General features: G+C 46.8%; 1 protein-coding gene across 1 annotated transcript in view; it reads left to right on the forward strand.

The window, feature by feature from the left end:
- Window positions 1-27,598, forward strand: part of LOC142313156 (uncharacterized) — a 186,379-nt gene that overhangs the window by 4,688 nt on the left and 154,093 nt on the right. Inside the window, 1 exon segment of the mRNA XM_075352144.1 lies at window positions 933-1,535. Coding sequence (XP_075208259.1) covers window positions 933-1,535 — 603 coding nt within the window.

Here is a 27,598-nt window from a genome sequence, read left to right on the forward strand (position 1 = left end):
AAATGCTGAAGTTCCACATTGACTTCCATTGTGTCTTGCCTAACCGAGCATCAACTGCTTGTCAAGACTACCCAAGCACCCGAATACCGAACTATACGCTCATCAGTAGTAATGGGAAATCAAATCCTGTTAGCAGAACAAAGTCATCTTACTGTTTCAAATATGGAAAATGTTATAGGGCTAAAATAAATCTTGTTAACCCTTTAAAGACCCAGTCAGTTTTATTTTGTAGAAAAGGCCTCATTTTTGTTATGACATGCAAATTTATGCGGTAATTTGTAATGTTTGTTACTCGCAAATTTTCGTGACTTTTTTTTTTTCTTATTTATGTATTATGTCTGAAATGTGACAAATTTGTAAAATTGTATAAATCTCCAGCTTTCACTGACTATACCCTTACAACAGGTTGTTGTATGACCCCAAAAATTAAATATTTATCTTGTGTCTAGTTCACATCGCATTATTTTTCAAATGTCCTTTTATTTCTATTTTGATGTTCTATTTCTTTTGAATGCTTACTGACATTATGCTCCATTGCCATCTCAAAAGAGGAGTGCACAGCGGGCAAGAGAGCACAGTGTTAGTGCTCATGGAAAAGGAGAAAATGTAGGTAGCAAGCAGGGAGAACCGAGACCAGGCCCCGAAACAGAAGGGAATTTTTAGAAAAGAGTGGCAGTGATTAACCTACAACAAGAGCTCCAAAATCTGCGTTCAGCTGTTTTTGGCAGCATCGTAGAGAAAATAATAATAGTATAGAAATCTGGTATCCCTATGATCCTAATGTACAGCAGCCAGACCCCTCTAGTCTTCATTACAGGTACACTAGCAGCTTGGTGTTTCATTGATTTGGTGGTGGAACCAGTGGTTCGGACATTTCTCCACCTTACTTTACCATTGTACTAGTATAGCTATTTGCTATTCCTACATTTTAGTTCCATTTTGGTGTAGAGCAAGATTGCATGATAGTCGAAGATTTATTTGGAAACCACTTAGGCAATGCCATCAAGAGGCCTTCAGGAGGGAAGGTGAATGTGTCCCATGAGCTGTTCTTCAAACTGCAGGGCCTAAATGTGCTAGCAGGGGCTACAGCCTCTTCAGACTTGTCTCCTATGGGTGCATCCTCTTTAGATTTGTCTCCCATGGCTGTAGCATCTCCGGACTTGCATCCTGTGACTGCAGCCTCTCCAGACTTGTCTCTCATGGCTGCAGCCTCACTGGACTTGTATCCCATGGCTGTAGCATCTGGGGACCTGTATCTCGTAGTTGCAGCTTCTCCGGACTTGTGTCTCATGGCTGCAGCTCCTCCGTACTTGTCTCCCATGGCTGCAGCCTCTCCGGACTTGCATCCCGTGGCTGCAGCCTCTTCAGACTTGTCTCTCATGGCTGCAGCCTCCCCGGACTTGTATCCCATGGCTGTAGCGTCTCCGGACTTGTATCCTGTGGCTGCAGCCTCTTCAGACTTGTCTCTCATGGCTGCAGCCTCATCGGACTTGTCTCTCATGGCTGCAGCTTCTCCGGACTTGTCTATCATGGCTGTAGTCTCTTCGCACTTATCTTCTATCTAGCACATTTGGGACAGCAGTGGATCTTGATAATTTGCCCACGTGCATTCAGCTTCAGAACCTTCCTTAGACATTAATGACCACATGAGGCTGGAAGTGCTGGGATTTCTACATGTGGCGCTCATGCTCCAGACAGAAAAATTCAAACGTTTTGAAAATTTTAACCGGATGTTAAATCTCGTACATGTATGGCTCTTGGTGGGAGCAAGTTAATGGAGAATCCTCAGGAACTGACCCCGCTCCATTCCTGGCAGATGATGGTTGTATTAGTCTACTTTCACACTTGCGTTGGACGGCTTCCGTAGCACTGCGTTGTGTGACAGATGTAACGGATGCGTTGCATATAGTGGCACAACGGATGCTACGAATCGTACAAAACAACGGAAAGCTTTTTTTTTTTTTTTATTTTTTTTTTATTTATTTTTTTTTCTTCTTTACAGTTTTACCGGCAGCAGACTATTGTGAACGATCAGCTGATCGCTCTCAATAGCCGGCGGCCGGTCGCTAAGCTGGGCGCTCAGCTGAGCGCTCTCACATGCCGGCGGCCGGGGTCTCTCAGCTGAGCGCTCTCACATGCCGGCGGCCAGGGTCGCTCAGATGAGCGCTCTCACATGCCGGCGGGCGGTCGCTCAGCTGAGCGCTCTCACATGCCGGCGGCCGGGCGCTCAGCTGAGCGCTCTCACATGCGGGCGGTACTCAGCTGAGCGCTCTCACATGCTGGCGGGCGGGGTCGCTCAGCTGAGCGCTCTCACATGCCGGGGTCGCTCAGCTGAGCGCTCTCACATGCCGGTGGGCGGGGTCGCTCAGCTGAGCGCTCTCACATGCCGGGGTCGCTCAGCTGAGCGCTCTCACATGCCGGTGGGCGGGCGCTCAGCTGAGCGCTCTCACATGCCGGTGGGCGGGCGCTCAGCTGAGCGCTCTCACATGCCACATGCTCAGCTGAACGTTCGGCCACCGAGAGACAAAATAAAGTTTATGATTTAAAAAGAGCATGCGCAGTGAAATCCTACGGATTGCGCTGCTCAAAAAAAGTTACAAGCTGCGTTTCTTCCGCCCGACGCAGCGTCAAAATAACGACGCTGCGTCATCCAGCGGATGCAACGCTGACACTTGCGTTACAGTGCGTCGTCCATACAAGTCTATGGAGAAGAGCGCAGTGCGTTAACGGACCGCGCTGTTCTCCATAGTGACGGACTCCGCTGAACGCAAGTGTGAAAGTACCCTTATTCAACCATTATCTGTCACTGGGTCATTTTACGTCCAGAAAAAAAATGCCGACAAATTTAATCTGTAATGTCATTGGTATGTCATCATTGTGTCTGGATTTTTTTTACATCCGCATGCAATGAACTGTTCATTTTGTCCATCCTTATGGTATCTGGGTTTTTGTTTTTTTTTCATTTACAGCTTAATAAATAATGAAGGTCAAATGCAGTTTTGAATCCTTATAATAATAATAACAACGTATGCATAGAAAAGGCCATCAAATGTTACAGAATGAAAAAAAACCCTTCTAATCAATTCTCCGGCCCCTCCGCTTCTCACAGTCACCCGATTGGTCTATGTTGCATGTCCAGATCACCATCGGTCATGTTGTTCTGGGGTTTCAGGGTTTGATAGGACTTTCTTCCCAAAGGAATATTGTTAAACTCTCCCCTCCAAATTGTCCTAGGCTTTAGCTCAGTTCAGAACCGACCCATTGGAAACCTGAGCCGCCAGCCGTCAAGACGTGGCTGCTGGCCCGAGCACTGCGGTCCCTAGCAATCTACCCAGGGCTGCAAAAAAGATCATCACAGGCCGCATACGGTCCTCTGGCCAGATGTTTTCCACCCCTGGTCTAAGCGGATGGCTCTCGGGGATCATACAAACCTGTATTTTCAAATGTAGTATTCTTTTGTTTGTTGGTATATGTAGCCATCAAAGTGCTACTCAGTGTTATACCTATGGTAATGAGGTCCATGTGTAAGGGCAACTTTGTTAAAGAACCCTTGGCTGTATATTATGTACCCCAAACAAGAGATCCTTTGTTGTGACACAAATATGGATATTCAGGTAGGGAACTGGGGTGGAATAGGTAGGGAAAGTCCTGAAGATGCAGATATTGTGTTCCTATACATTTTTATTTTTTTTTTGTTAAGTCCCTGAGATACCCTTTTAAGTGCCTACATGTGCTAATAAAGCAAAAGTCCTATCTAGTACACCATATAAGGCTGTGCGAAATGTATTTCCTCGAGATCTCGAAACATACTTTAACCCCTTCACCCCGGCCACTTCATGTCAGTGGTAAATTTAGGCCGATATTTTTTGCGTTTATTTGTGAAAATTTCGGAAATGTTGCGAAAAGTTTAAAAATTTCGCAATTTTCAAACTTTTAAAATGTATGCTTATAAATCTGAGAAATATGTCACACAATAGTTACTAAATAAAATTTCGCACTTGTCTACTTTACATCAGCGCAATTTTCTAAACAAAAATTTTTTTTCATTAGAAGAGGTCACAGTTCAATTTCTCATTTTTCCAACAAAAGTTACAAAATATTTTTTTTAGGGACCACATCACATGTGAAGTGACTTTGAGAGGCCGAGGTGACAGAAAATACCCAAAAGTGACCCCATTCTAAAAACTGCACCCCTCACACTGCTCAAAAACACATGCAAAAAGTTTATTAACCCTTTCTTTAGGTGTTTCACCGGAACCAAAGCAATGTGGAAGAAAAAAATGAAAATTTTACTTTTTAACACAAAAATGTTACTTTATCCATAAAATTTTCATTTTCACAAGGGAGAAAAGAGAGTGCACCATACGATTTATTGTGCATTTTCTCCTGAGTACTCCGATACCTCATATGTGGTAAAAATCACTTGTTTGGGCGTACAGCAGAGGTCGAAAGGGAAGGAGCGCCATTTGAATTTTTGAACGCAAAATTAGCTGCACTCATTAGCGGACGCTATGTCGGGTTTGAAGACCCCTTGAGGTACCTAAACAATGGAATTCCCCCACAAATAACCCCATTTTGAAAACTAGAACCGTCAAATAATTTTTCTAGATGTTTGGTGAGCACTTTGAACCCCTGGGGGCTTCATAAAAGTTTATAACGTTGAGCCGTGAAAAGAAAAAACATTTTTTTTACCACAAAACTGTTGCTTCAACTAGGTAGCTTTTTTTTCAAAAGGGTATCAGGAAAAAATGCACTATAAAATGTATTGTGCATTTTCTCCTGAGTACAGAGATATCTCATATGTGGTGGAAATCAAATGTTTGGGCACACGGCAGGGCTCGGAAGGCAAGGAGCGCCATTTGAATTTTTGAGTGCAAAATTAGCTGGACTCATTAGTGGACGCCATGTCGGGTTTGGAGACCCCTTGAGGTGCCTAAACAATGGAGTTCCCCCACAAGTGACCTCATTTTGGAAACTAGAGCCCTCAAATAATTTTTCTAGATGTGTGAGCACTGAAAGCCATGAAAAAAAAAAAAAATTTTCACAAGGGTATCAGGAAAAAATGCACCATAAAATTTATCGGGCATTTTTTCCTGAGTACGACGATACCTCATATGTGGTGGAAAGTAATTGTTTGGGCGCATGGCGGGGCTCAGAAGAGGAGTGCCATTTGACAGCATAATTGGTTGGAATCATTAGCTGACGTAATGTTGCATTTGGAGACCTCCTGAGGTGCCTAAACACTGGAGCTCCCCCACAAGTGACCCCATTTTGGAAACTAGACCCCTCAAGGAATTTATCTAGATGTTTAGCGAGCTCCAAGAAGTTGATAATGTTGAGCCATGAATCCAATTTTTTTTTTTTTACCACAAAACTGTTACTTGAACCAGGGTGGAAGGAATAGAATCCAGCAGCACGTCTGGACGTGCTGCTGGATTCTATTCCTTTGTCCATGTTGCTATTCACTCCTGAACACGGAGCCCACCTCTTTGCACCGTCCGGAGCTGAGGAACCAAGGACATTCATTCGGGTGAGCTGAAAAAAATCCTTTTTGTTTGTTACTTGAACCAGGTAGCTTTTTTTTCACAAGGGTATCAGGAAAAAATGCATTATAAAACATATTGTGCAATTTCTCCTGAGTACGCAGATACCTCATATGTGTTGGAAAGTAATTGTTTGGGCGCATGGCGGGGCTCAGAAGAGAAGGAGTGCCATTTGACATCAAAATTGGATGGAATCATTAGCGGACGCCATGTCATGTTTGGAGACCCCCTATGGTGCCTAAACAGTCGAGCTCCCCCACAAATGACCCCATATTGGAACTAGACCCCTCAAGGAATTTATCTAGATGTTTGGTGAGCCCCTTGTTCCCCCAGGGGCTCCACAGAAGTTGATAACGTTGAACCGTGAAAATTATTATTTTTTTTTACCACAAAATTTTTGCTTCAACTGGGTAGCGTTTTTTTTTTTTACAACGGTATCAGGAAAAACTGCACCATAAAATGTATTGTGCAATTTTTTCCGAGTACGCAGATTCCTCATATGTGGTGGAAAGTCATTGTTTGGGCGCACGGCAGGGCTCGGAAGAGAAGAAACACCATTTGACTTTTCAAACGCACAGACGCGGTGCACTGATGGGCCGCTGCAGGACGCATAGTCAGATGAGATACAAAAAGCGTCGGGGATGCGGAAAAAAAAGTCACACCAAAAATTGAGCAGGGATGCCGATCCGTTATGTGACTCCCAGATCAGCGCTCGGCGGGACGCACGGACGGATGCGATATAAAAAGCGTCGGGGATACGGGAAAAAAAAGTCCTGCCGAAAATTGACCACGAATGCAGATCCGTTATGTGCATCTCTGAGCAGCACTCGGCGGGACGCACAGACGGAAGAGGTATAAAAATGGACAGGGGATACAGAAAAAAAAAGTTATACTCACAGGACCCAGAGGATTAGCAGGAGGATCACTGACCAGAGGAACTACAGGAGGAGCGTTACAGGAGTAGCAGGCAGGAGGTTGGACAGCTCTTCAGAAGACCCAGGAAGGACCCAGCGATGGAGACAGATGTGATGGGTCCATTGAAGACCTCGGACGACCCGGTGAAGACAGGTAAGAGGACGTCGGAGAGGGAGAGCAGATCGGGAGCGGGAGACCGGAGAAGGAGCTGCAGAGGCAAGGAAGCAGAATAGAGATCACGGGGGAGGCAGGCAGATCGCGGGGGGAGCAGATCGGGGCGTGGGGGGGCAGATCGGGGTGTGGGGGGGAAGATTGCAGGGGGGCACGGGCAGGGGCCATCACGGGAGCGCGCAAAGGCCATCAGGGGGAGCAATGCTCACATGGAGCGGCGATCGGGCGGCAGCAGCGGCGGCGGGGTACCACATGCTGGGGGAGACTCCCCAGACCAACACAAGCCAGGGGAGGGTGGTCACCTCCAGATCAGACCGCCCCACTGCACACTGATTGGAGTTATTGCGTGTCATAGCATGATCACTCCAATCAGTGCTGCAGGGCTGGGGGGGCGCCGTGGTTGAGCTCCAGCTATGATCTGCTGCTGCAGCACCTCATAGCAGGATCTCACAGAATCTCACTGGTTCAGGCATTGTTTTAGCCGAAACCAGTGCGATCAATGTGGTTGGCGGTTCAGATTTGACCCCCGGGGTCAAGCAGTGGTCCCCTGCTGTAAGAAACAGCAGGGGACATCATTTGAAAGCCATTGCTATGGCCATGGCAATCAAATGAACTTTAGGCAGTAAAGTTACGTTCCTGGTCGTTAAGTCACGTTAAAATAGGATGTAACTTTACTGCCCGCAGTCGTGAAGGGGTTAATATTTGAAATTTAAAAAGCATAAATAAGAGTGAATTTCGCTGACATTAGCAAATATGCTGCCATGGCTGAATGCACGTCTTCCTCATCTAAAAAAAATATACCAGAGATTGAAGTGAGGAGATCATACAGAATTTTTTATTCATCCAACATTGTTTAAGGGGGTATTGCCCGGCACTTTCCAGCCGTTATCGCAGGCTAATAAACCTTCCTGACCATTGCGGCATATATTCAGAGTACAGTTTAGGGGACTGTCAATATTAATCTCGTCATCCTAGAGGACCTAGCACAGGTCATGGGCCAACCGAAACAAATATCCACGTTTTATAATGATCTAAGTAGAAATTTTGCCCCAATGAAAGAAAAAATGTGCAGCAATGGAGGTTGAAGCCTTCATAACTCAGGTGTAATGCTGCCACCAGGGGGAGCCAGAGCTCTGTAGCATAATACACTACACAGAGCAATGAGAACCAGGAAGTGAATTCACAGCGTTCTCATGCATTACCTCAAAGCACAGCTGAGAAGCAGAGCTGCAGAGCATGCAAGGAATAGTCAGGCAGGCTGGGTCAAACACCGTACGGGCAGAAGCAGGACTGGAGGGACGAGCAAAAGCGGAGTCAAAGTCAGGCCAAGGTCAGTACCAAAGGAAGCAACCGAGTGGGGAAATAGGAGAGGGGACAGAGGACAGGAGGGACGACCATGGGATGGAACACAGACAAGGGCACGGGGGCACAGGAACAGACAGATCAGGATATCACTCACAGGAACAGCAATCACAGGCAAAGCAGTGCTAAGCTTATAGCCGGCACTGGTTCACTGGAAATGCCAGCTTTTAAGGCATCCAGGGTCTGGAAGTGAGGCTCGAGAGAAGGCTCCGCCCCCTAGCCATGTGGACAGGGAGGCGAACCATGACATCAGGTGTCCTGAGTGTCAGTGCTCAAGATCTAATGATACATGTTAACTTCCTCAATAAGATCTATTATACCCCACCATGGTGACTTGATGGATGAGCACTGTGAAGGAAGATTGATGTTGTGCAGCCTAGATAGGTCCACCTTCTCTGCCGTTATTTTGATAGTATCAAGCCATCGGGTTGCTGGTTTTCACTTCGCCTTGTTCCTTCTATTTTTCCGACCATGACACAAGCTGTGACCTGAGGTGAACTCAGGGGACTGTGAGGGCTATTGTAAAACCTTCAGCTGGCGCCTTTTGAGGCCATCTATTGTGGAGCTTGACGTGTGTTTAGGAGTGTGATGGTGTGATATTATGGGTTGTGTATCATTTTGTGTAGGTTCGTATTTTAGGCATGGTGCTTTGTCCATTATATACTGTATATTATTTGTCCTGTCTGCAGGGTTATAACCCCTTGCAGTGCTTCTGTCCCTAGGTGTGGGGGAGAGGACCTGGAATCCACCCAAACTCTCTGTTTACCTGGGAGATTAGTCATTCAGGCTGGGAAGGACAAGAGACAAGCAGGAAGATTCATCCTCTGGGGGAGAAGCTGCGGATACAGGCAGCACCCCAGAGAGCCATTGAGAAACCCCGATTTCCCTGGAAAAGGACTGCTGGAGGATTGTGACTGATCCCCGGGACATTTATCCCATTACTGGACTACTTTACCCTCTGTGTGGTGGATTATTTGATGGACCTTCTGACTTGCTTGGAAAAAGTATTCTTTTGATTGTTCACCCATCTCCCACTCTGTTGATTGTGTGATATTGGAGAAGGACCCAGTGACAAGGATCATTACCATTTGTAGAAGCCATCATCAAGCGGTCACAAAAATTGCAGAAGATGCAAGGGCACGTGTGCCGCCCTCACAGCGGCAAGGAAAGAATAACATGATGTCAAACTAATCTTCACAAAGATGGCGCCGGAGATAAGCGCTATGCGCAGGCGCCAACTTCGGCGCCATCTTAGTTAGGAGATTAGTAAAACTCTGCTACAGTGGAATTAGTATAAATAATTTTATTTTTTCATATTTTTAAAAACTTTTTTTCACACTTTTTATTGATTTTACCCGTCCCCTTAGGGGACATAAAGCATGGCTAAGGTCCAATCACTTCTACTGTACAGAGTGATGCTTCGCAAGAACCATATCATGACAGTAATTCGGGTCATCAGATGACCCCGGCTGTCATGGCGCATCGGCACCCTGTGATCACGTTATAGGCTCTGAAAATTAAAATGCTGGAGGCCCACAAAGCAGGAGAAGGCTACAAGATTACAAAGCATTTTCCCTCAGTTCAAAATGGAATTAAGAACTGGCAGTTACCAGGAACTGTGGAGGTCAAGATAAGGTCTGGAAGACCAAGCAAAATTTCTGAGAGCTGCTAGTAGGATTGCTAGAGAAGCAAATTTGAGCCCCTTTCTGACTGCAAAAGACCTTCAGGAACATTTAGCTGACTGGAGTTGTGGTACATTGTTGTACTATTCAGAGCCACCTGCACAAATATGGCTTCATGGAAGAGTCATCAGAAGAAAACCTCTCCTGCATCCTCACCATAAAATTCAGCCTCAGAAGTCTTCAAAACAACATCTATACCAGGGGTGAAGAACCTTTTTCTGCCAGGGGCCATTTGAAAATTTGTACCATCATTCGGGGGCCGCACAAAATTATCAACTTGTAAATTACCCTACTATATTTAGTCAAACAATGAACTCACTATGGCAGCTGGAGCTTCTTGTTTTTGGTGCGGCTGTTATTATGTGATATTAGAAGATATTTATCTTATTGCTTCTCACAACTGCTTTCCAAAGTTTGTGTAGGCTTGGACTGCTGAGGGCATATACATCACAGGAGACGCTGGGGGCAGATACAGTACAGACCATAAGTTTGGACACACCTCATTCAAAGAGTTTTCTTTATTTTTATGACTCTGATAATTGTAGATTCACATTGAAGGGATTAAAACTATGAATTCACACATGTGGAATTAAATACATAACAAACAAGTATGAAACAACTGAAAATATGTCTTATATTCTAGGTTCTTTAAAGTAGCCACCTTTTGCTTTGATTACTGCTTTGCGCACTCTTGACATTCTCTTGATGAGCTTCAAGAGGTAGTCACCGGAAATGTTTCTCACTTCACAGGTGTTCCCTGTCAGGTTTAATAAGTGGGATTTCATGCCTTATAAATGGGGTTGGGACCATCAGTTGTGTTGTGCAGAAGTCTGGTGGATGCACAGTCCTACTGAATAGACTGTAAGCTACTTTTTTCTTGCCATAACACAAATTCTAAGTAAAGAAAAATGAGTGGCCATCATTACTTTAAGAAATAAAGGTCAGTCAGTCCGAAAAATTTGGGAAAACTTTGAAAGTGTCCTCAAGAGCAGTGTCAAAAACCATCAAACACTACAAAGAAATTGGCTCACATGAGGACCGCCCCAGGAAAGGAAGACCAGGAGTCACCTCTGCTGCGGAGGATAAGTTTATCCAAGTCACAGCCTCAGAAATAGTAGGTTAACAGCAGCTCAGATTAGAGACCAGGTCAATGCCACACAGAGTTATAGCAGCAGACACATCTCTAGAACAAGTGTTAAGAGGAGACTTTGTGCAGCAGGCCTTCATGGTAAAATAGCTGCTAGGAAACCACTGCTAAGGACAGGCAACAAGCAGAAAAGACTTGTTTAGGCAAAAGAACACAAGGAATGGACATTAGACCAGTGGAAATCTGTGCTTTGGTCTGATGAGTCCAAATTTGAGATCTTTGGACTCTAAATGCCTGGTTCCCACCGTGAAGCATGGAGGAGGAGGTGTGATGGTGTGGGGGTACTTTGCTGGTGACACTGTTGGGGTTTTATTCAAAATTGAAGGCATATTGAAACTGCATGGCTACCACAACATCTTGCAGCAGCATGCTATTCCATCCGGTTTGCATTTAGTTGGACCATCATTTATTTTTCAACAGGACAATGACCCCAAACACACCTCCAGGCTGTGTAAGGGCTATTTGACTAAGAAGAAGAGTGATGGGGTGCTACACCAGATGACCTGGCCTCCACAGTCACCAGACCTGAACCCAAACGAGATGGTTTAGGAAAATAAATGAGAAAATCAGCTCACCGAGTTGCTGTAATCCGCTGTATATGTGGATCCGCGCATGGAAGGCTAGGCTGCCAGTCTCATAATCAGGATGAAAAAAAGTCCAGCGCAGTCCTCAAGTTGCAATTAAATTTTTTTTTTCTTTTATTTGATAAATCCGGTAAAAATAAGTGGTGTACAAAGCGGTCAGCTAGAAGAGTATAGGGGACATAGAGAGGAACCCCACAGAACTACGCGTTTCGACACATAGTCTTAATCATGTTCTATTGTGGTGAGGTAGGGGATGAGGTGGGATGGGATGGGGTCAAGTGCGCAGGTGTTGAGGTGCGTTTTTGATAGAAGATGTGCAAGCTCACCTTCGGTGATGGTGGGGAGGAAGTTTATGAGCGAGAGGCAATGGTCCGTTATATGAAGGGGTTGCGGTGATTTAGCAGAAAAGACTTCCTTTGCTTGGTCTTATCTTTGAAATATGTGTCAAAGTCTTCTGCGGAGATGAGGGAAGTTGAAGGGGGCAGTGGTGGGTGAAGGAAGGAGTTGAAAATATTAAATAGCTGTTTGGGGTCGTGTGTTAAAGAGGATATGTGTTAAAGAGGGTTCTGAAGTAATCCTGTTTATCAGAAGTGAGGGCCGAACGAAATGTGTGGATTGGATTTTTTAATGTGGTGAAATATTCCTGGGAGTGCGTTTTCTTCCACCGCCGCTCAGCAGCCCTAGACACTTGCCGAAGTTTTTTAGTGAGGCTGTTGTGCCAGGGTTGTCTATTGATTTGTCTCACTCTGCCATGCACAAGAGGAGCAACTGAATCAATAGCTGATGTGAGAGTGGCGTTTGAGAAAGCGGTGACATGGAGTGAAGATATGGAGGACAGCGGTAGGATACAGTCAAAGAGGGTGTGAATGTTGAGATGTGCAAGGTTTCTGAGGGTGTACTAGGGGCTAGATGGGAGGGCAAGTAAGGAGGACAGGACTGAAAAGGTCAGTAGATGGTGGTCAGATAGGGGGACAGGGGAGGTTGTGAGGTCAGATAGGGAACAGAGACGGGTGAAGATAAGGTCTAGTGTGTGTCCATCTTTGTGGGTGGGAGAGGCGGACCACTGAATTAGACCAAAGGATGAAGCGAGGGAAAGGAGTTTGGAGGCTGCCAACTGGTGGGTGTCAGTGGTGATGTTTCAGTCGCCCTTGATGATAGTGGGAATGTCAGCAGAGAGAAAGTGTATAAGTCAGGCAGAGAACTGTTTGACGAAGGCAGTGGCCGGACCAGGGGGGCAGTATATGACAGCCACTTGGAGGCTGGAGGGAGAATAGCAGCGGACAGAGTGCACTTCAAAAGACGGGAGGATAAGGGATGGAAGAGGTGGGATTGGGTTAAAGGTGCAGTTGTTAGAAAGAAGACCCACTCCTCCACCCACTGTCTAATGCCAGGGCGAGGAGTGTGGGTGAAGTGAAGGCTGCTGTAGCACAGCGCAGCAGAGGAGGGAGTGTCGGAGGGTGTCAGCTATGTATTTGGTGAGGCCTATGAAGAATAGATTGCTAGAGCTGAAGCGGTCATGAACAAGGTACAGTTTATTACGATCAGAATGGTCAATCCAGAAAAAGGGAGCAGTGGTGAGGATGAGAGGGGAATAGGGGGGGGGGGGTGATAAAATGGTGGTTACCATCTATGGGGGTCCAGAATTGGGAGATATGTCACCAGCAGTGAGGAGAAGTAGAGAAAGGGACAGCAGGTGGGAGAAGGAGAGTGGACAGCATGTTATGTGTGTTATTAGGAGAGATCTGAGGTTTAAGAGCAGGTCAGCAGATGAGGACAGATGAGACGGTGGGAGGGAAGGGGAGATGATTTTTGTTTGGAGATTGCTGGGGTTTGGGGATAGCGAAGGAGAATGAGGATAAGTGGAGAAAAGACTTTAAGGGCATAGGTAAGCATGGTGAGATTAAGTTTAGAAAAAATGAAAGCAGGAAGCACAGTTAAAGAGAAGTAACTCCTACCTTCTGGTCACTTCTGGGACATTTCTGGTGTATTTCTGATAGCCCACGTAGAAAGTCCCACTTGATGAAGTCACACCAGACCAAGGTCATAACAGACCTGGGCCATCACATTTATACATCTCTGAATGCTGTACATCATTTTACATTCCTTAACTTCTGTTACAGTTGTATGACCCACGGGGCAAGGGGTTAACTTTACTCGTCGCCGGGCTGGTGATGTCAGGTCTGGGGATGTCACAGGTGGCCCTGCCCGACTTCGTGGCCCCGAGGTGTACAATTAAAAGGGAAGGATGATGGGGATAGTTTGTCTCGTGACGCCACCTGCGTTGCGCGGCCAGGGATTAGCCGACGCTGCTGTCGCTGTCCTCTGGGGCAGAGGGTTGTAGCAGCAAGGATGGTTCTGGTCCCCACAGGTGGAGCAGGCCCCAGGGAGGATGATAGGGTGGTAGTCTATGGTGTAGTTCACTGGGGAGCGGGGCTGAGGATGCCGAGAGTAACTGGACGACACAGGCTGGTAGTTTCCTTTACCTTTTACTGATCAGTTGTTATAGTCCCAGGTTACAGTGGTCCGGTCAGCCAGGAAGCAGCGAGAAGTCCTTACTCTGCCAGGTACGTTGGAGGCCTTCCTTAGTGCGCTCTGAATATGGGTCACTGTGACCTGGAGCAACAGGGCGTGCCTCTTCCTTGGTGCAATTTGCCATGTCTCTTGTGGCGGGCAGCGCATCATATGTGGGGCCCTCCGGTATTTCTGCGGTCCCGGGCTTTATTATGCTACTGCGTCTTGGGAGTCTCTGTTGGGCCAGGAGGCGTGGAACCTCCTGCCCTCCGGGTTTACTGCTGGGCTGTTAGTACCCGACAGTCGAGGACCCCGGTGTCCTGATTCAGCGCTCAGTCCTGGAAAGCTTGGGACAGCTCTCTAACAGCGACCGTTCTCTTTCACTGCTACTCAAGTTCTCAGTTTCTCTTCCTGTTCCTCTCTCTAACCCCTCCCCAGCCGAGAATGCACAGGGAAGTTTGACCCAAACAGGACTTGAGCTCCCCCTTCTGGCCTGGATTAGGAAGTGTTGTGTGTGTGTGAGCCTATGACCACTGGAGTGCCACACTTTCATCTATTGTTCAGTCGTCCGATCCCAGTGATATTTTGTTTCTTTTGTGGTAAAATGCTCCCTATCTCACTCACATTTGCTTATTTTTCTTATTCATTATTTCTTTATTTTTAATCCTTCATTGGAAATTATAGGAAGTCGGTCTCACTTCAAAATAATTTTTTTATAGAAATTATCCCTGATTTCTCTATTTATTTTATAAACATTGCTTTTACATTATTTATCATGACCTCCCATTAAGTTTGTGGGTATCTATGTGTATTAATATACTCACCTACCGATGTTGTCTCTGGTGTCCAGTACTGCTCATCTCCCCAGTCATTGGTGATGTCACCCCCTCAGTACGCAAAAAAACGGAAGGCACATGGATGACAAACGGATGACATACAGACCGTATACGGAACGGAAACGGATGCCCCATGGATGCATCCGTGAAAAAAATTGACCTTTTTTTGCGGATCGCAAAAACGGATCGGTCGTGTGAATGTAGCCTTATTCTGATCTGCCGTTTATAAACAGCAGGCAGAAATAAGTGAATAGCGCCCCCCAGCATCAGAAGATCTCCAGGGTTTCAGGGGGTAGCTGAGACCCTGGATATCATGATTCAGGCCGGTTTTTCCGGTCCCCGCTCACGTGATCACCGGTATACACCGTATACCGATGATCACGTTACAGTAAATGACAGCGCTGGTAAAAAATTATTTATCTCCCATCTGGCATGAATAAACATGCCAGATGGGAGATAAATCTCCTCCCCGGTCCCCTCCAGTCCCCCGGTGTCGCCAAAGTGCCCCCCGACCCCTTCCCAGAAATCCAAGATGGCCACGCGCACAGCAGCGCGACAACCACATTCACCCTACTCCTCTGATTTCTGTTGCATGTGCCATGACACATGCAACAGAAAACTCCTCCTCAGGCCCTGCCAGGTCACCCCCTATAACCCCACCGGTGTTCCCTGGTGTCCCACGGTACCTATGCAGCGTTGATTCCCCGCGGCCCCCTCCTTCATAATAGACGCTGCTGCATGCACAGAGCGGCTGTCAGCTCAGCTTCCTGTGTTCAGACACAGTGAGTGGCGGTAACCATGCATCTGTAAGCTACTGCAATGCCCTGCTCATGAGGTAAGGAACATAGTTGATCAGGAGAGCTATACTACATTTCCAAATGGAGGTATTTGATTTTATAGTTGCCCTTTTGAACGACTACCAAACATGAGAGTCCGTTATACGCCACAAGAATACATGTCTAAATAGCGAGCTCTGTTGTGTAGTATTCATTCAGCTGGATAACTGGACTTAAAGGGGTATTCCATCTCCAAGATCTTATATATAGTAGGTGGAATAGCAATAATATCAGCAAATATCAATATTTGGAAATGTAGAATAGTTCTCCTGATTAGGCATTCCCTTATCTCATGATCAGGGCATTGCAGCTTTGGTAGCAACAGTTACGACATGGACTCTGCTGCTGTGGACCCGGGGAGAGTGGGTGCAGATTCATTGCACCCACACTCCTCACATGGAGGGTCTGCACTCCTAGAAAATGGGGGATACTTTCCCTGAGCATGTCCACACATATTCTAGACGGTCCAGAGTCGTCGTGGGACCCCCTTATTTTTTTTCCTTACAATAAATTGGTGAAAGAGGGAATGTTTTGGGGAGTGTTTTTCAAATACATTTTTTTTTGTCTATTTGTTTTGTTAGTACTGACAGTTTGTGATGTCGGGTATCTGATAGATGCCATGACATCACAAACTGCTGGGCTTGATGTCAGGTGAACTTACAGCTAGTATCAACCCCATTTATTTCCCCGCTTGCCACTGCACCAGGGCACGGGATGAGCTGGGGTGAAGCGCCAGGATTGGCGCATCTAGTGGATGCGCCACTTCTGGAGCACCTGCGGCCTGCTATTTTTAGGCTGTGAAGGGCCAATAACTATGGACCTTCCCTCCCTGAGAATACCAGACCACAGCTGTCCGCTTTACCTTGGCTGGTGATCCAATTTGGGGGGGACCCTAATTTTTTTTTGTAATTATTATTATTTATAAAATAATTATAAAAAAAGAGCCTGGGGTGACCTTCACATTGGAATATCCAACCACGGTAAAGCTGCCAGCTGTGGTGTTCAGGCTACAGCCGTCTGCTTTACCCTAGCTGGCTATCAAAAATGGGGGGACCCCACGTCATTTTTTTTTTAAAACTATTTTTAAAAAAAAAAAAAAAAAAATGGGCTTCCCTGCATTTTGATTGCCAGCCAAGGTAATGCCAGACAGATGGGGGTGGCAACCCGTAGCTATCTGCTTTATCTGCGCTGAGAATCAAAAATACCGCAGAGCGCTACGTCATTTTTTTTAATGATTTACTTTTACATTACTGTGATGTCAGGCAATCAAAATACAGGGAAACCCATTTATTTTTTTTAGTTATTTAAATAAATAATTAAAAAAAAAAAATATGGGCTCCGGCTGCATTTTTTGTATTGCTAGCTAAGGGTAATCCAAGCAGCTACTGGCTGCTAACCCCCAATACTTGGTGTTACCTTCACTGGCAATGGAAAATCCAGGGAAGCATTTTTTATTTTTTTTTGCCAAAAAACTAAAAAAAAAAATGACGTGAGCTTCGCCATATTTTTGTATCCTAGCCAGGTACAGCAGGCAGGTACGGGCTGCTCCCAACCCCCAGCTGCCTATTTGTACCCGGCTGGGAACTAAAAATATAGGGAAGCCCTTTTTTAAATTATTTCATGAAATAATTAAAAAAAAAACGACGTGGGCTTCGCCGCATTTTTGTGTCCAGCCAGGTACAACTAGGCAGCTGGGGATTGGAATCCTCAGCACAGGTTGGCCCAAGCTTTCTGGGCCCCTCTGCTGCGAATTGCAGTCCACAGCCGCCCCAGAAAATGGCGCTTTCATAGAAGCGCCATCATCTGGCGCTGTATCCAACTCTTCTTGCAGCCCTGAAGCCGGGTGGCTTGCTGGATAATAATGAGTTAATACTAGCTTTGTTTTACTAGCTAGTATTAAGCCAGAGATTCTTAATGTCAGGTATGTTTGACCCGGCCATTAAGGCTCTCTAATAAAGGGTTAAAAAAAAAAGACACCACACAGAGAAAAATACTTTAATAGAAATAAATACACAGACACATTAGAGACTCCATGTTTATTACTCCCTGTCACCCCTCCACGATCCTGCTCTTCTGTCTTCTTTCTCTTTCAACCCATGCAGCTCTGCTACATCAGAAAGCACTGCATGGGAGGAAGAGCGCTGCTGCTCCTGTGCAGTCTATTCACTCAGTGAGTGAGCAGAAGCTGCGTGCTGTAAGCGGTGACGTCACCGCTGACAGACGGGTTACCATAGCAACAGTGGTCCGATCACGTGATTCCCGGTGCCGCTATTTACAGGCTGTGACAGCTAGTCCCTGCATGTGGGCTGACTCTGTAAAGAGCGCCCACATGCAGGAACGGGGAGTCGACCATGTGCCAGAGCATTTCACCGGTACATGAAGATGCTGGAACGATCACCACGTACCGGAGAGATGCATTGACAGGACCTAGCAATGACGTCTAGCCATGTGAGCAGTCTGTAGCTAATGAGGTAATAGACACGTGACTAGTCACATGCTATTTTGATGTCACGATAGGTCCTATCATCAGTGCTGGTTACCGGGAGGACGCAGCGATTATCGGAAGGAAAACCAGTGGGAGACAGAGTGCAGGACGCGTCGCGTGGACCTGTAAGTGTTATGGCATTGTTTTTTAACTGTGTACATGTATAATTTGTTTTTATGTGTTTGTGCTTGCCTCCCATTGTTTTCAATGGGGTTCGAGTAGTTTGTCGAACGGTTCGTCGAACGTTCATCGAACGGAGCCTACGTTCGACGAACCGAACTTGAACGCTAGGGGGGTGGCTCATCTCTAGTCTGGACCTTCAGGTGGTGCTGCTTGGACCAGGTGCAGAAGGGCCCGGCGATTATCCAGACATTAATGGATGCTGTCCCTTTAACAGCTTGTTTTAAGTTTTTTTTCTGTTTCCTTGCCAGGTTGGAGGAGCCCTTCCTCCAGCTGGTAATTAACCCCTTCACGACCGGCCGATTTTTCGCTTTCCGTTTTTTTTTTTTGCCATTCTTTTTCTGAGAGACGTAACTTTTTTTATTTTTCAGTCAATATGGTCATGTGAGGGCTCATTTTTTGCAGAACGAGCTGTAGTTTTAAATGAAACCATCAGTTTAACCATATAGTGTACTAGAAAACGGCAAAAAAATTCCAAATGCAGAAAAATTGCAAAAAAAGTGCGATAGCACTATGGTTTTTGAGATATTGTATTCACTGTGTTCATTATATGGTAAAACTGATGTGTGGGTGTGATGCCTTAGGTCAGTGCGAGTTCATAGACACCAAAAATGTATAGGTTTACTTTTATATAACGGGTTAAAAAAAAATCGGAAGTTTGTTCGAAAAATGTGGCGCACGTTTTACGCCATATTCCGTGACCCGTAGCGTTCTCATTTTTCGGGAGCTATGGCTCAATGACGGCTTATTTTTTGCGTCTCGAGCTGACGTTTTTAACGGTACCATTTTTGCGCAGATGCTACGTTTTGATCGCCTCTTATTGCATTTTGCGCAAAAGTTGTGGCGACAAAAAAACATCGTTTTGGCGTTTGGAATTTTTTTGCCGCTACGCCGTATACTGATCAGATTAATTGATTTTATATTTTGATAGATCGGGCGTTTCTGAACTCGGCGATACCAAATGTGTGTATATTTTTATTTTTTTAACCCTTTAATTTTCAATGGGGCGAATGGGGGGTGATTTGAACTTTTAGGTTTTTTTGTTTTTTTTAAATTTTTTAAAACTTTTTTTTTTACTTTTTTTTTTATTTTACTAGTCCCCCTAGGGGGCTATTGCGATCAGCATTCCGATCGCTCTGCAGTATCTGCTGATCACAGCTACAAGGCTGTAAACAGCAGATACGCTCTCTTTTTCTTTAGCTGTGCCGCTGGCACAGCGAAAGTGAAAGCAAGTCAGGTGTAGTACACGAGTCATCACATGACCCTGTGCTACCATGACAACTATCGGGAGTCACATGATCGCGTCACGTGACTTCCGGTATCGAGCGGTAAGTAAATGTTTACCGCGATCGCGTTTATAATGGCGCTGTCACATATTGACAGGGCCATATAAGGGGTTAAACGGCACGAGCAGATAACGATTCTGCTCGTGCCTAGCAGGCACACATCTCCGCTGTGAAAATCAGCTGAGATGTGTGCCGATCGCAGCATGATGCTGCCGGCAGACCGCGGGCAGTAACATTATGACCGCAAGGACGTAATTTTACGGCCCGCGGTCGTTAAGGGGTTAAGGGCCTTTATAACGTGGGGCCTCTCACTCCTCCAGTGCGGGCTATACTCTTCACTTGAAGAAGTTGCTTGCTCTGGTGTGCATGTGGCTTCAGACTACTGTTGTTGTAGATTCTGAAGGTTCCCTCTCAAGATAAGTTGTTTTTCCTTTTTCCCCTTTTGCTGTTTATTTTTTTCCCTCTGTGGATTGTTGGGTGGTGGGATTTAGTCCTAGGGTCTGGCTAGGAGACAAGGGCACGTTGGAGGGCCACACCTCCTAACCCTTATAGGTACCTGTGGTTTGAGAGCAAGCGCAGGGACCCCTGGTTTCACCCTTCTTTGTGTTTCAGCCTCCCTTATTCCCAGGAGTCCACTTGCTGGGTGTCTCTACCCATACCCTACGAAGCTACCTGGTCTTCACCAAAGCCTCTGATGATGAAAATAGGTTTGCGTTGTGAGGGTAGTCACCAGGTACCATTCCAGGACAGTCCCCAGACTTAAAGCAGCTGACCAATGGCTGAAGCGGAAAGTATGAAGTACCAAAGGACAAAAGCAAAGATGTGGTCAAAAAATTCGGTGTCAGGGAAAGCAGTACAGGTTCAGAATACAGAGTCGAAGTCTGGAAGGAAAGGTATAATAATAATAAGTTTTATTTCTATAGCGCCAACATATTCCGCAGCGCTTTACAATTAAGAGGGGACATGTACAGACAATATGAGACAATACAAAATAACAAAATTAAGATACCAGGAGGAGTGAGGGCCCTGCTCTTAAGCTTACATTCTATGAGGAAATAGGGGAGACACAAAAGGTGAATGGGGGAGAGAAAAGCTTGTCATATATGGTCCAGCCATAGATTTTAATAGGGTATTCAAAAGCAGCTGCATGAACCCGTCGGTGAGAATTTATACAGGTACAGGGGACGAGAACTGGAAGTACGTTTTTTGAAGGGCAGAAAGGGACTAGATTAGATCAGGGCAGTGAGGTCAGGTCAGGTCAGGATAAACAAGCCGATCTGGTATCAGGAGAGTCATACAGAAATGCAGCCAGACAGCGCACAATACAGGAAAGCTCAGGCAAGGTGTGGAGGTTGTTATGATCTGGTCATGGTGGATGATCACAAAAATCCCATCAGCAGCAAAACACAAGAGTAGTTGGAACCTGGGCTGCTCGCAATCTTTCATCTATCAGACCGCACTAGAAGTAGCCGTGGAGCATTCCTAAACACACCTAGACGCCACATCACAGCCGGAGAAACTTACTACACCTCACAGACAGAAATGAGAAAACCTATCTTGCCTCAGTGTAGTCCCCAAAGGAATAGCAAGCCCCCAACATATAAAGCCAACAGTGATGTAAGAAAACACAATACTCAGATAGGAAATATAGATTAGCAAAGGTGAGGCCCAACTTCCTAAATAGAACAGGACAGGACAGATAACTGATTGCGGTCAGTTCAAAACCCTGCGGAAAAATACCAATCTCCTGATAAGAAAAATACTGAGACCACACGGACTCTTCCCCACTATATCAGGTACTCTTGTAACAAATGGGAGAAACAAAATACTAAAAAAAAAAACAAGAAATACAAAAGTGCAATTAATCAAATAGAACAGGGAGAATCTACCTTTTATCGCAGCTGGATCTGCAAAGGGGGAACCCCCATGCTCATCAAAACAGAAAGACAATTTCTCTCCTACAAGAAAAAAGACTTTAAGCAAAACAAAAATAAAAACAAACACCCTTAGGTGTGGATCAGGCAATAAAGCAAATAACTTGCAACTTATCTGGAATGGGACAGACACAGGATAAATGGAAGGACAACCCCAAGCCAATTCAGAGACTGAGGAAAAACATCTATGACCGGCCCAAGCCAGCAGGCACTGCTCTACTATATAACCAAAGCTGAACAGGAGGTAGGAGCAGCCAAAGGCTGGAGTCACACTTGCGTATGACTCGACGAGTTTTGCATCGGCCGCACACTCTCGGACAGGAGCTGGTCAGCAGCATAGAAATATATCCGAGCGTGTGCGGCCATATCGGGTGATGCCGATATGAGACTCGCCGACTTGTAAGGGGTGGGCAGACCCCTTACAAGGAGGTGCAGTTTCCCCCTGAAGATACCTCACTCTGGGGTAGTTACTGTTGATGTTATTAATAAACATGTTTTTACTGTGCAGTGGGTTTTCCCCTAGAGCCCGGGTGGGACGGCTGTCCCCATAGAAACAGGGCAGGAGAGAGGAGGAGCTGGCTGCTTAGAGAGAGAAGTGTGTGTGTGTTGAAGTCAGTTGATTCCAGGACAGGGGAGAAGGAACAGCCAGGGGCAGAGTGTGGAGCTGAGTGGGCAGAAAGAAAGAAAGAAAGAAGGGAAGAAGAGAAGAAGTGTCCTCAAGGGTGAAGCAGAATTGGTGTGGGTCCAGTCTGTGTTAGCCGGAGTGGGAGCCTAGGTGAAGTGGAGTAGCCGGGTGTCATGATGTATTTTACCTTCTCACTGTATTTGCTGTAATACTATGTCAGGATGTGATGTCACTTTCCTTTGGTTGTACTTACTGAACACTTTGAAATGTCTTGGGATGTAAGTAACCATACCTTCCCCCCATCTCCTGTGTCTCTGGGCCCATAATGCAATTATCTCTTGTCCACACAGCCAGGGGAACTTCTCATTGTTTCGTAAGCAGTGGATAACGCCAACTACTCAAACCTGTAGACATCTCGGAGCCAACCTTCTAGAATCTTCTAGTGGGCCCAACCATTGCATAGACCCCTACCCTTGAGGGGCGGGCCCACGAGCTCAAACAATTCACTCCTGTTTCTAAATGCAGTTGGGAGTTGAGTTTTGAAGAGGAAGGGAGCGAGATCTGAATCTGCGGACAGACCTCGCCGTCCAGTGCATTGTGTGGGATTTCTGGGACTCTGAAAAGGACTATTACGTTGTGATCTGGCACTTTGGATTATCGGGAGGTGCCCCCGAATCTGTTTTATTTGGACTTGTCATGTGCTGTTCCTGTATTCCTGTTAGTAAACCTGTTGGATCATCCTTGGCCTGTTGTCTCTCTTTGCTCTGATGTACACCCCGTCACAAACTGGTGGCAGCAGCGGGATCAGAGCAGAAGAAATGGAGGACAACAGCCAATCGACGTCTGAAACCAGAACCTCAGGATACAGGAACTGGACTGTGGCGAGTCTACAAACAAAGGCCCGTGAATTAGGTGTCGGCTACAAAGGACTCTCTAAGGAGCAACTAATTGAGGCATTGGAACACGCTTGCCTGCAAGATGGCACCGAGGAACAATTTCCACAGCAAGGGGAGCAAAGACGGGAGCCGGAGGTGAATATCCAAAAAAGTCAATGGGTTGTGTGGTACAAGGAAAAGATGGCACTGCTTGGAGATGAGGCCACCATAGAAGATAAGAGGGAGGCCATGCGTGGAGCTGAAGAGAAGGAGCGCAGGATGGAGGAGATGGCATTGCTGGATAAGCAGCTCGCTGTGGAAGCCGCGAGAGGTTCCAGACAGACTGTAACCCCAGCACCCATCATGAGGGAACTTCCCAGAGTGTCCCGCAAAGACTTCAAGCAGTTTAATGAGGCTGCTGGTGACATTGAGGGCTTCTTCCAGGACTTTGAGCATCAGTGTCGATTAATGGAAGTCCCAGAAAGGGAGCGCGTCCGGCATCTGGTTGGGCTCTTAGAGGGTGGAGCTGCTGCAGCCTATAGAGCTATGGACCCTCGGTGGAACTGTGAGTATGCGGATATTAAACAGACTATTCTAGAACATTATGCTGTAACGCCAGACACTTACAGGACTCAGTTCCGTACTCTAGCATGTGATGAGGAAGTGTCCTTCAAGATGTATGCCCACAAACTCAAACATCTGTGGCATCGTTGGTTGGAGGCAGAGGAGGCCTTAACCTTGGAGACCGTCCTCCAGGTCCTCCTAAAAGAGCAGTTTTACTTCAAGTGCCCCGCTGAGATCCGGGAATGGGTGCGTGAAAGGAGACCAGCCACTGTGGAGGAAGCTGCAGCTCTAGCTGATGAGGCTCTCACCATCAAGCCTCAGTGGAAAAAACTACTACCCAGTGAGAAAAAAAACACCAACCCCCCAACGCTGGTGGCCCCTGGTCCTTCTGGCCCCAATGTTCACCATCACCCTAGACCGTCAACTCATGGGGACCTTCGTGTGACTGTGCCTCGCATTACTCATGCTCCACCTTTGGGAATACGACGCGGAGGAAGAATCCCAGAGCGCAGATGTTATGGATGTGGGCAGCCTGGGCACATGCAATTCCAATGTCCAGGTGTTCGTAGGTGTTCATTACCTACAGACACCTTCACCAGGAGAAGAGCTGGATTCTGTGCCTGATGACTTGCCAAGTGACTCAGATATCCTGGCTCCCCTACCCGGAGTCTATGGGGTGCGAGCTCCAGCCACCTGTTCTTCTGATCTTCAGGACAAACATCTACAGGAGGTCGTGCTGGATGGCCAAAAAGTTGTTGGCTTCCGTGACACTGGGGCTTTCCTCACCATAGCCGATCCCCGAGTAATTCAACCACAAGCAATTCAAAAGGGACCAGGAATTGCCATTGAACTGGCAGGAGGTACCCAGAGATATATTCCAAGAGCGAGTGTGACCCTGGATTATGGCTTTGGGGCAAAACAATGTGTGGTCGGTGTGATGAGCGGCCTCCCTGCAGACGTTCTTCTAGGAAATGATGTGGGGAATCTTCATTGCCACTTTGTCGGTGCGGTAATCAGAAGTCAAGCCAAGAGAGCAGCCCATGTGGACGTGTACAACCCATCCATGGAACTGAGGCCACCAGAACTGCCATTACAGCCGGTGAGTGATTCTTCTTGTGGGGATAATATGAATGTTACTTGGGATAAAGTTCAGTTTAGACAAGAAGTAGAGACTGACCCCACCCTTGCTAGTTTTAGAACTCGGGCTGAAATAGGGCAGCTAGGGGAAAACGGAGAAAGAATTATCAGAGAAAATGGACTTCTGTATCGGGTTGCCAATGCCGACTCCCTAGATAAGCCCTGGACTTATAGCAAACAGCTGATTGTTCCTCAGAAGTACAGAATTCCCCTATTACACCTGGCTCATGACATTCCTACGGCTGGCCATCAAGGCAAAACCTGCACCGAGAGACGATTGACTCAAACGTTTTATTGGCCGGGGATTTCCCAAGCAGTGGCGCATTTCTGCCGAACTTGTGACATATGTCAGCGTAGAGGGCGACCCGGAGATCACCCAAAGGCACCCCTGCAACCGCTCCCTATAATAGAAGAACCCTTTCAAAGAGTAGCTGTTGATATCATTGGACCTCTGGCTAAACCAAGTAAATCTGGAAAGCAGTACATTCTCACTGTTGTGGACTACGCCACCCGATATCCAGAAGCCGTGGCCTTGTCAAGTATCTCTGCAGCCAAGGTGGCCGAGGCCTTGGTTATTATTTTTACCAGAGTAGGATTCCCCAGTGAGATCTTGTCGGACCAAGGCTCCCAGTTTATGTCAGAGTTGGTCCAGTGTCTGTGGCGCACCTGTGGAGTACGAGCGATCCGAACGACCCCGTATCATCCCCAAACAAATGGACTTTGTGAACGATTCAACGGCACTCTGAAGAATATGCTGAGGGCCTTCACGGACCGAGATTCAGACTGGGAGAAGTACCTACCCCATCTCTTGTTTGCCTATCGGGAAGTTCCCCAGGAGTCCACTGGGTTCTCCCCCTTTGAACTACTCTATGGAAGAAAGGTCCGAGGACCCTTAACCCTGCTCAAGGAATACTGGGAGGGGCAAGTTGAAGATACAGGAACCCCTGTTGTCCCTTATGTCCTAAAGCTGCGAGAAACCTTGGCCCAACTTGCTAGTTTTGCACAGAGTCATTTGCGTATGGCTCAAACCAGACAGAAGACATGGTATGACCGTAACGCACGCTATCGGGAGTTTGTAGAAGGACAACAAGTCTTAATGATTGTTCCCCATCGGCAGAATAAACTGCAGACCACATGGGAGGGTCCCTTCCGGGTTCTCAGAAAACTGAATGATACCAATTACCTTCTTGCTTTAGATGATCAGGGGCTAAGGCAAAAGACTGTCCATGTGAATATGATTAAGGAGTACCATGACCGGAACATTCCAATGATAGCAAGCTGTCGGTTGGCTTCAGAAGATGGTCAAGAGGATGAGGACTCTCTACCTGATCTCGTGGAAGCAGCGAGAGCCCCATCCACTGTGGAACAGGTTCCCCTGGGAGATTACCTGGACTCCTTACAGAAAATCCAGATGCTGGAAGTGCTTCAACAGAGACGGGCTGCTTTCTCATCCCAACCAGGTCGAACCACCGTCACCCAACATCATGTGGACACTCAGGGCATCCGTCCCATACAACTGGCTCCTTACCGGGTACCTGAATCAGTTCGAAACACCATGCAGCACGAACTGGAGGAGATGTTACAGCTTGGGGTAATCCAGGCCTCCCATAGCCCTTGGGCCTCCCCTGTGGTGTTAGTACCCAAGAAGGATGGGAGTACTCGATTTTGTGTGGACTATCGGCGACTAAACGACCATACCGTCAACGATCCTTACCCAATGCCTCGTATTGACGAACTTCTAGACCGACTGGCTGGGTCCCGATATGTCACTACCTTGGATCTCAGTAAGGGATACTGGCAGATCCCTCTAACGGATGAAGGGAGAGAACGGTCCGCTTTTATAACCCCCTTTGGTCTGTATGAATTTCTAAGCATGCCTTTTGGAATGGAAAATGCCCCGGCCACCTTCCAGAGAATGGTGGATCAGATCCTCCGGGGATGTGATGACTTTGCTTGTGCCTACTTGGATGATATCGCCGTCTTCAGCCACACATGGGAGGAACATCTGAATCAAGTAGCCATTATTTTGGACCTGATTCTTGCAGCCGGCCTAACTATTCGACCCGATAAATGCCAATTGGGGATGGGGGAAGTCCAGTACCTAGGACATAGAGTGGGAGGAGGGAAGCTCCGACCTGAGCCTGCCAAAATCCAGGCTATTAGAGACTGGCCTGTACCCCAAACTAAGAAACAAGTTATGGCTTTTCTGGGCACTGCCAGTTATTACCGAAAATTTGTTTCTCATTTCAGTACTGTGGCCAAGCCTCTTACCGACCTGACCAAGAAAACAATGCCCCGGCTGGTGATCTGGACTCCAGCCTGTGATGAGGCTTTTAACCGGCTGAAGGATGCTTTGATCTGCGATCCTGTCCTGGCTGCTCCAGACTACAAGAGGAGATTCATTGTGCAAACGGATGCCTCTGCTTATGGACTGGGAGCTGTCCTCAGCCAGGTGAATGCAGCTGGGGACGAGCACCCCATCGCCTATCTCAGCCGGAAACTGCTGGACCGAGAAGTGGCCTATGCAACTGTTGAGAAGGAATGTCTGGCTGTAGTGTGGGCCCTTAAGAAACTACGGCCTTATCTGTATGGACGGGAATTCACTGTGGTTACTGATCACAATCCCCTCACCTGGCTGAACAGAGTCTCTGGGGACAATGGACGCTTACTGCGATGGAGCCTGGCTCTGCAGCCCTATAACTTTACCATACAATATAGAAGGGGCAGCCAACACCAAAATGCAGATGGACTGTCCAGGCAAGAGGAGCCTTGAGTCCTGTCAGCCATGCCTGCGTGTACTTAACCAGCGACCTGTAGAGGTCCCTAGTACGTACACAAGTTGGGAGGGGAAGGAATTGTCATGATGTATTTTACCTTCTCACTGTATTTGCTGTAATACTATGTCAGGATGTGATGTCACTTTCC

Source organism: Anomaloglossus baeobatrachus, chromosome 5 (assembly GCF_048569485.1).
Source record: "Anomaloglossus baeobatrachus isolate aAnoBae1 chromosome 5, aAnoBae1.hap1, whole genome shotgun sequence".
NCBI classification, from domain to species: domain Eukaryota; kingdom Metazoa; phylum Chordata; class Amphibia; order Anura; family Aromobatidae; genus Anomaloglossus; species Anomaloglossus baeobatrachus.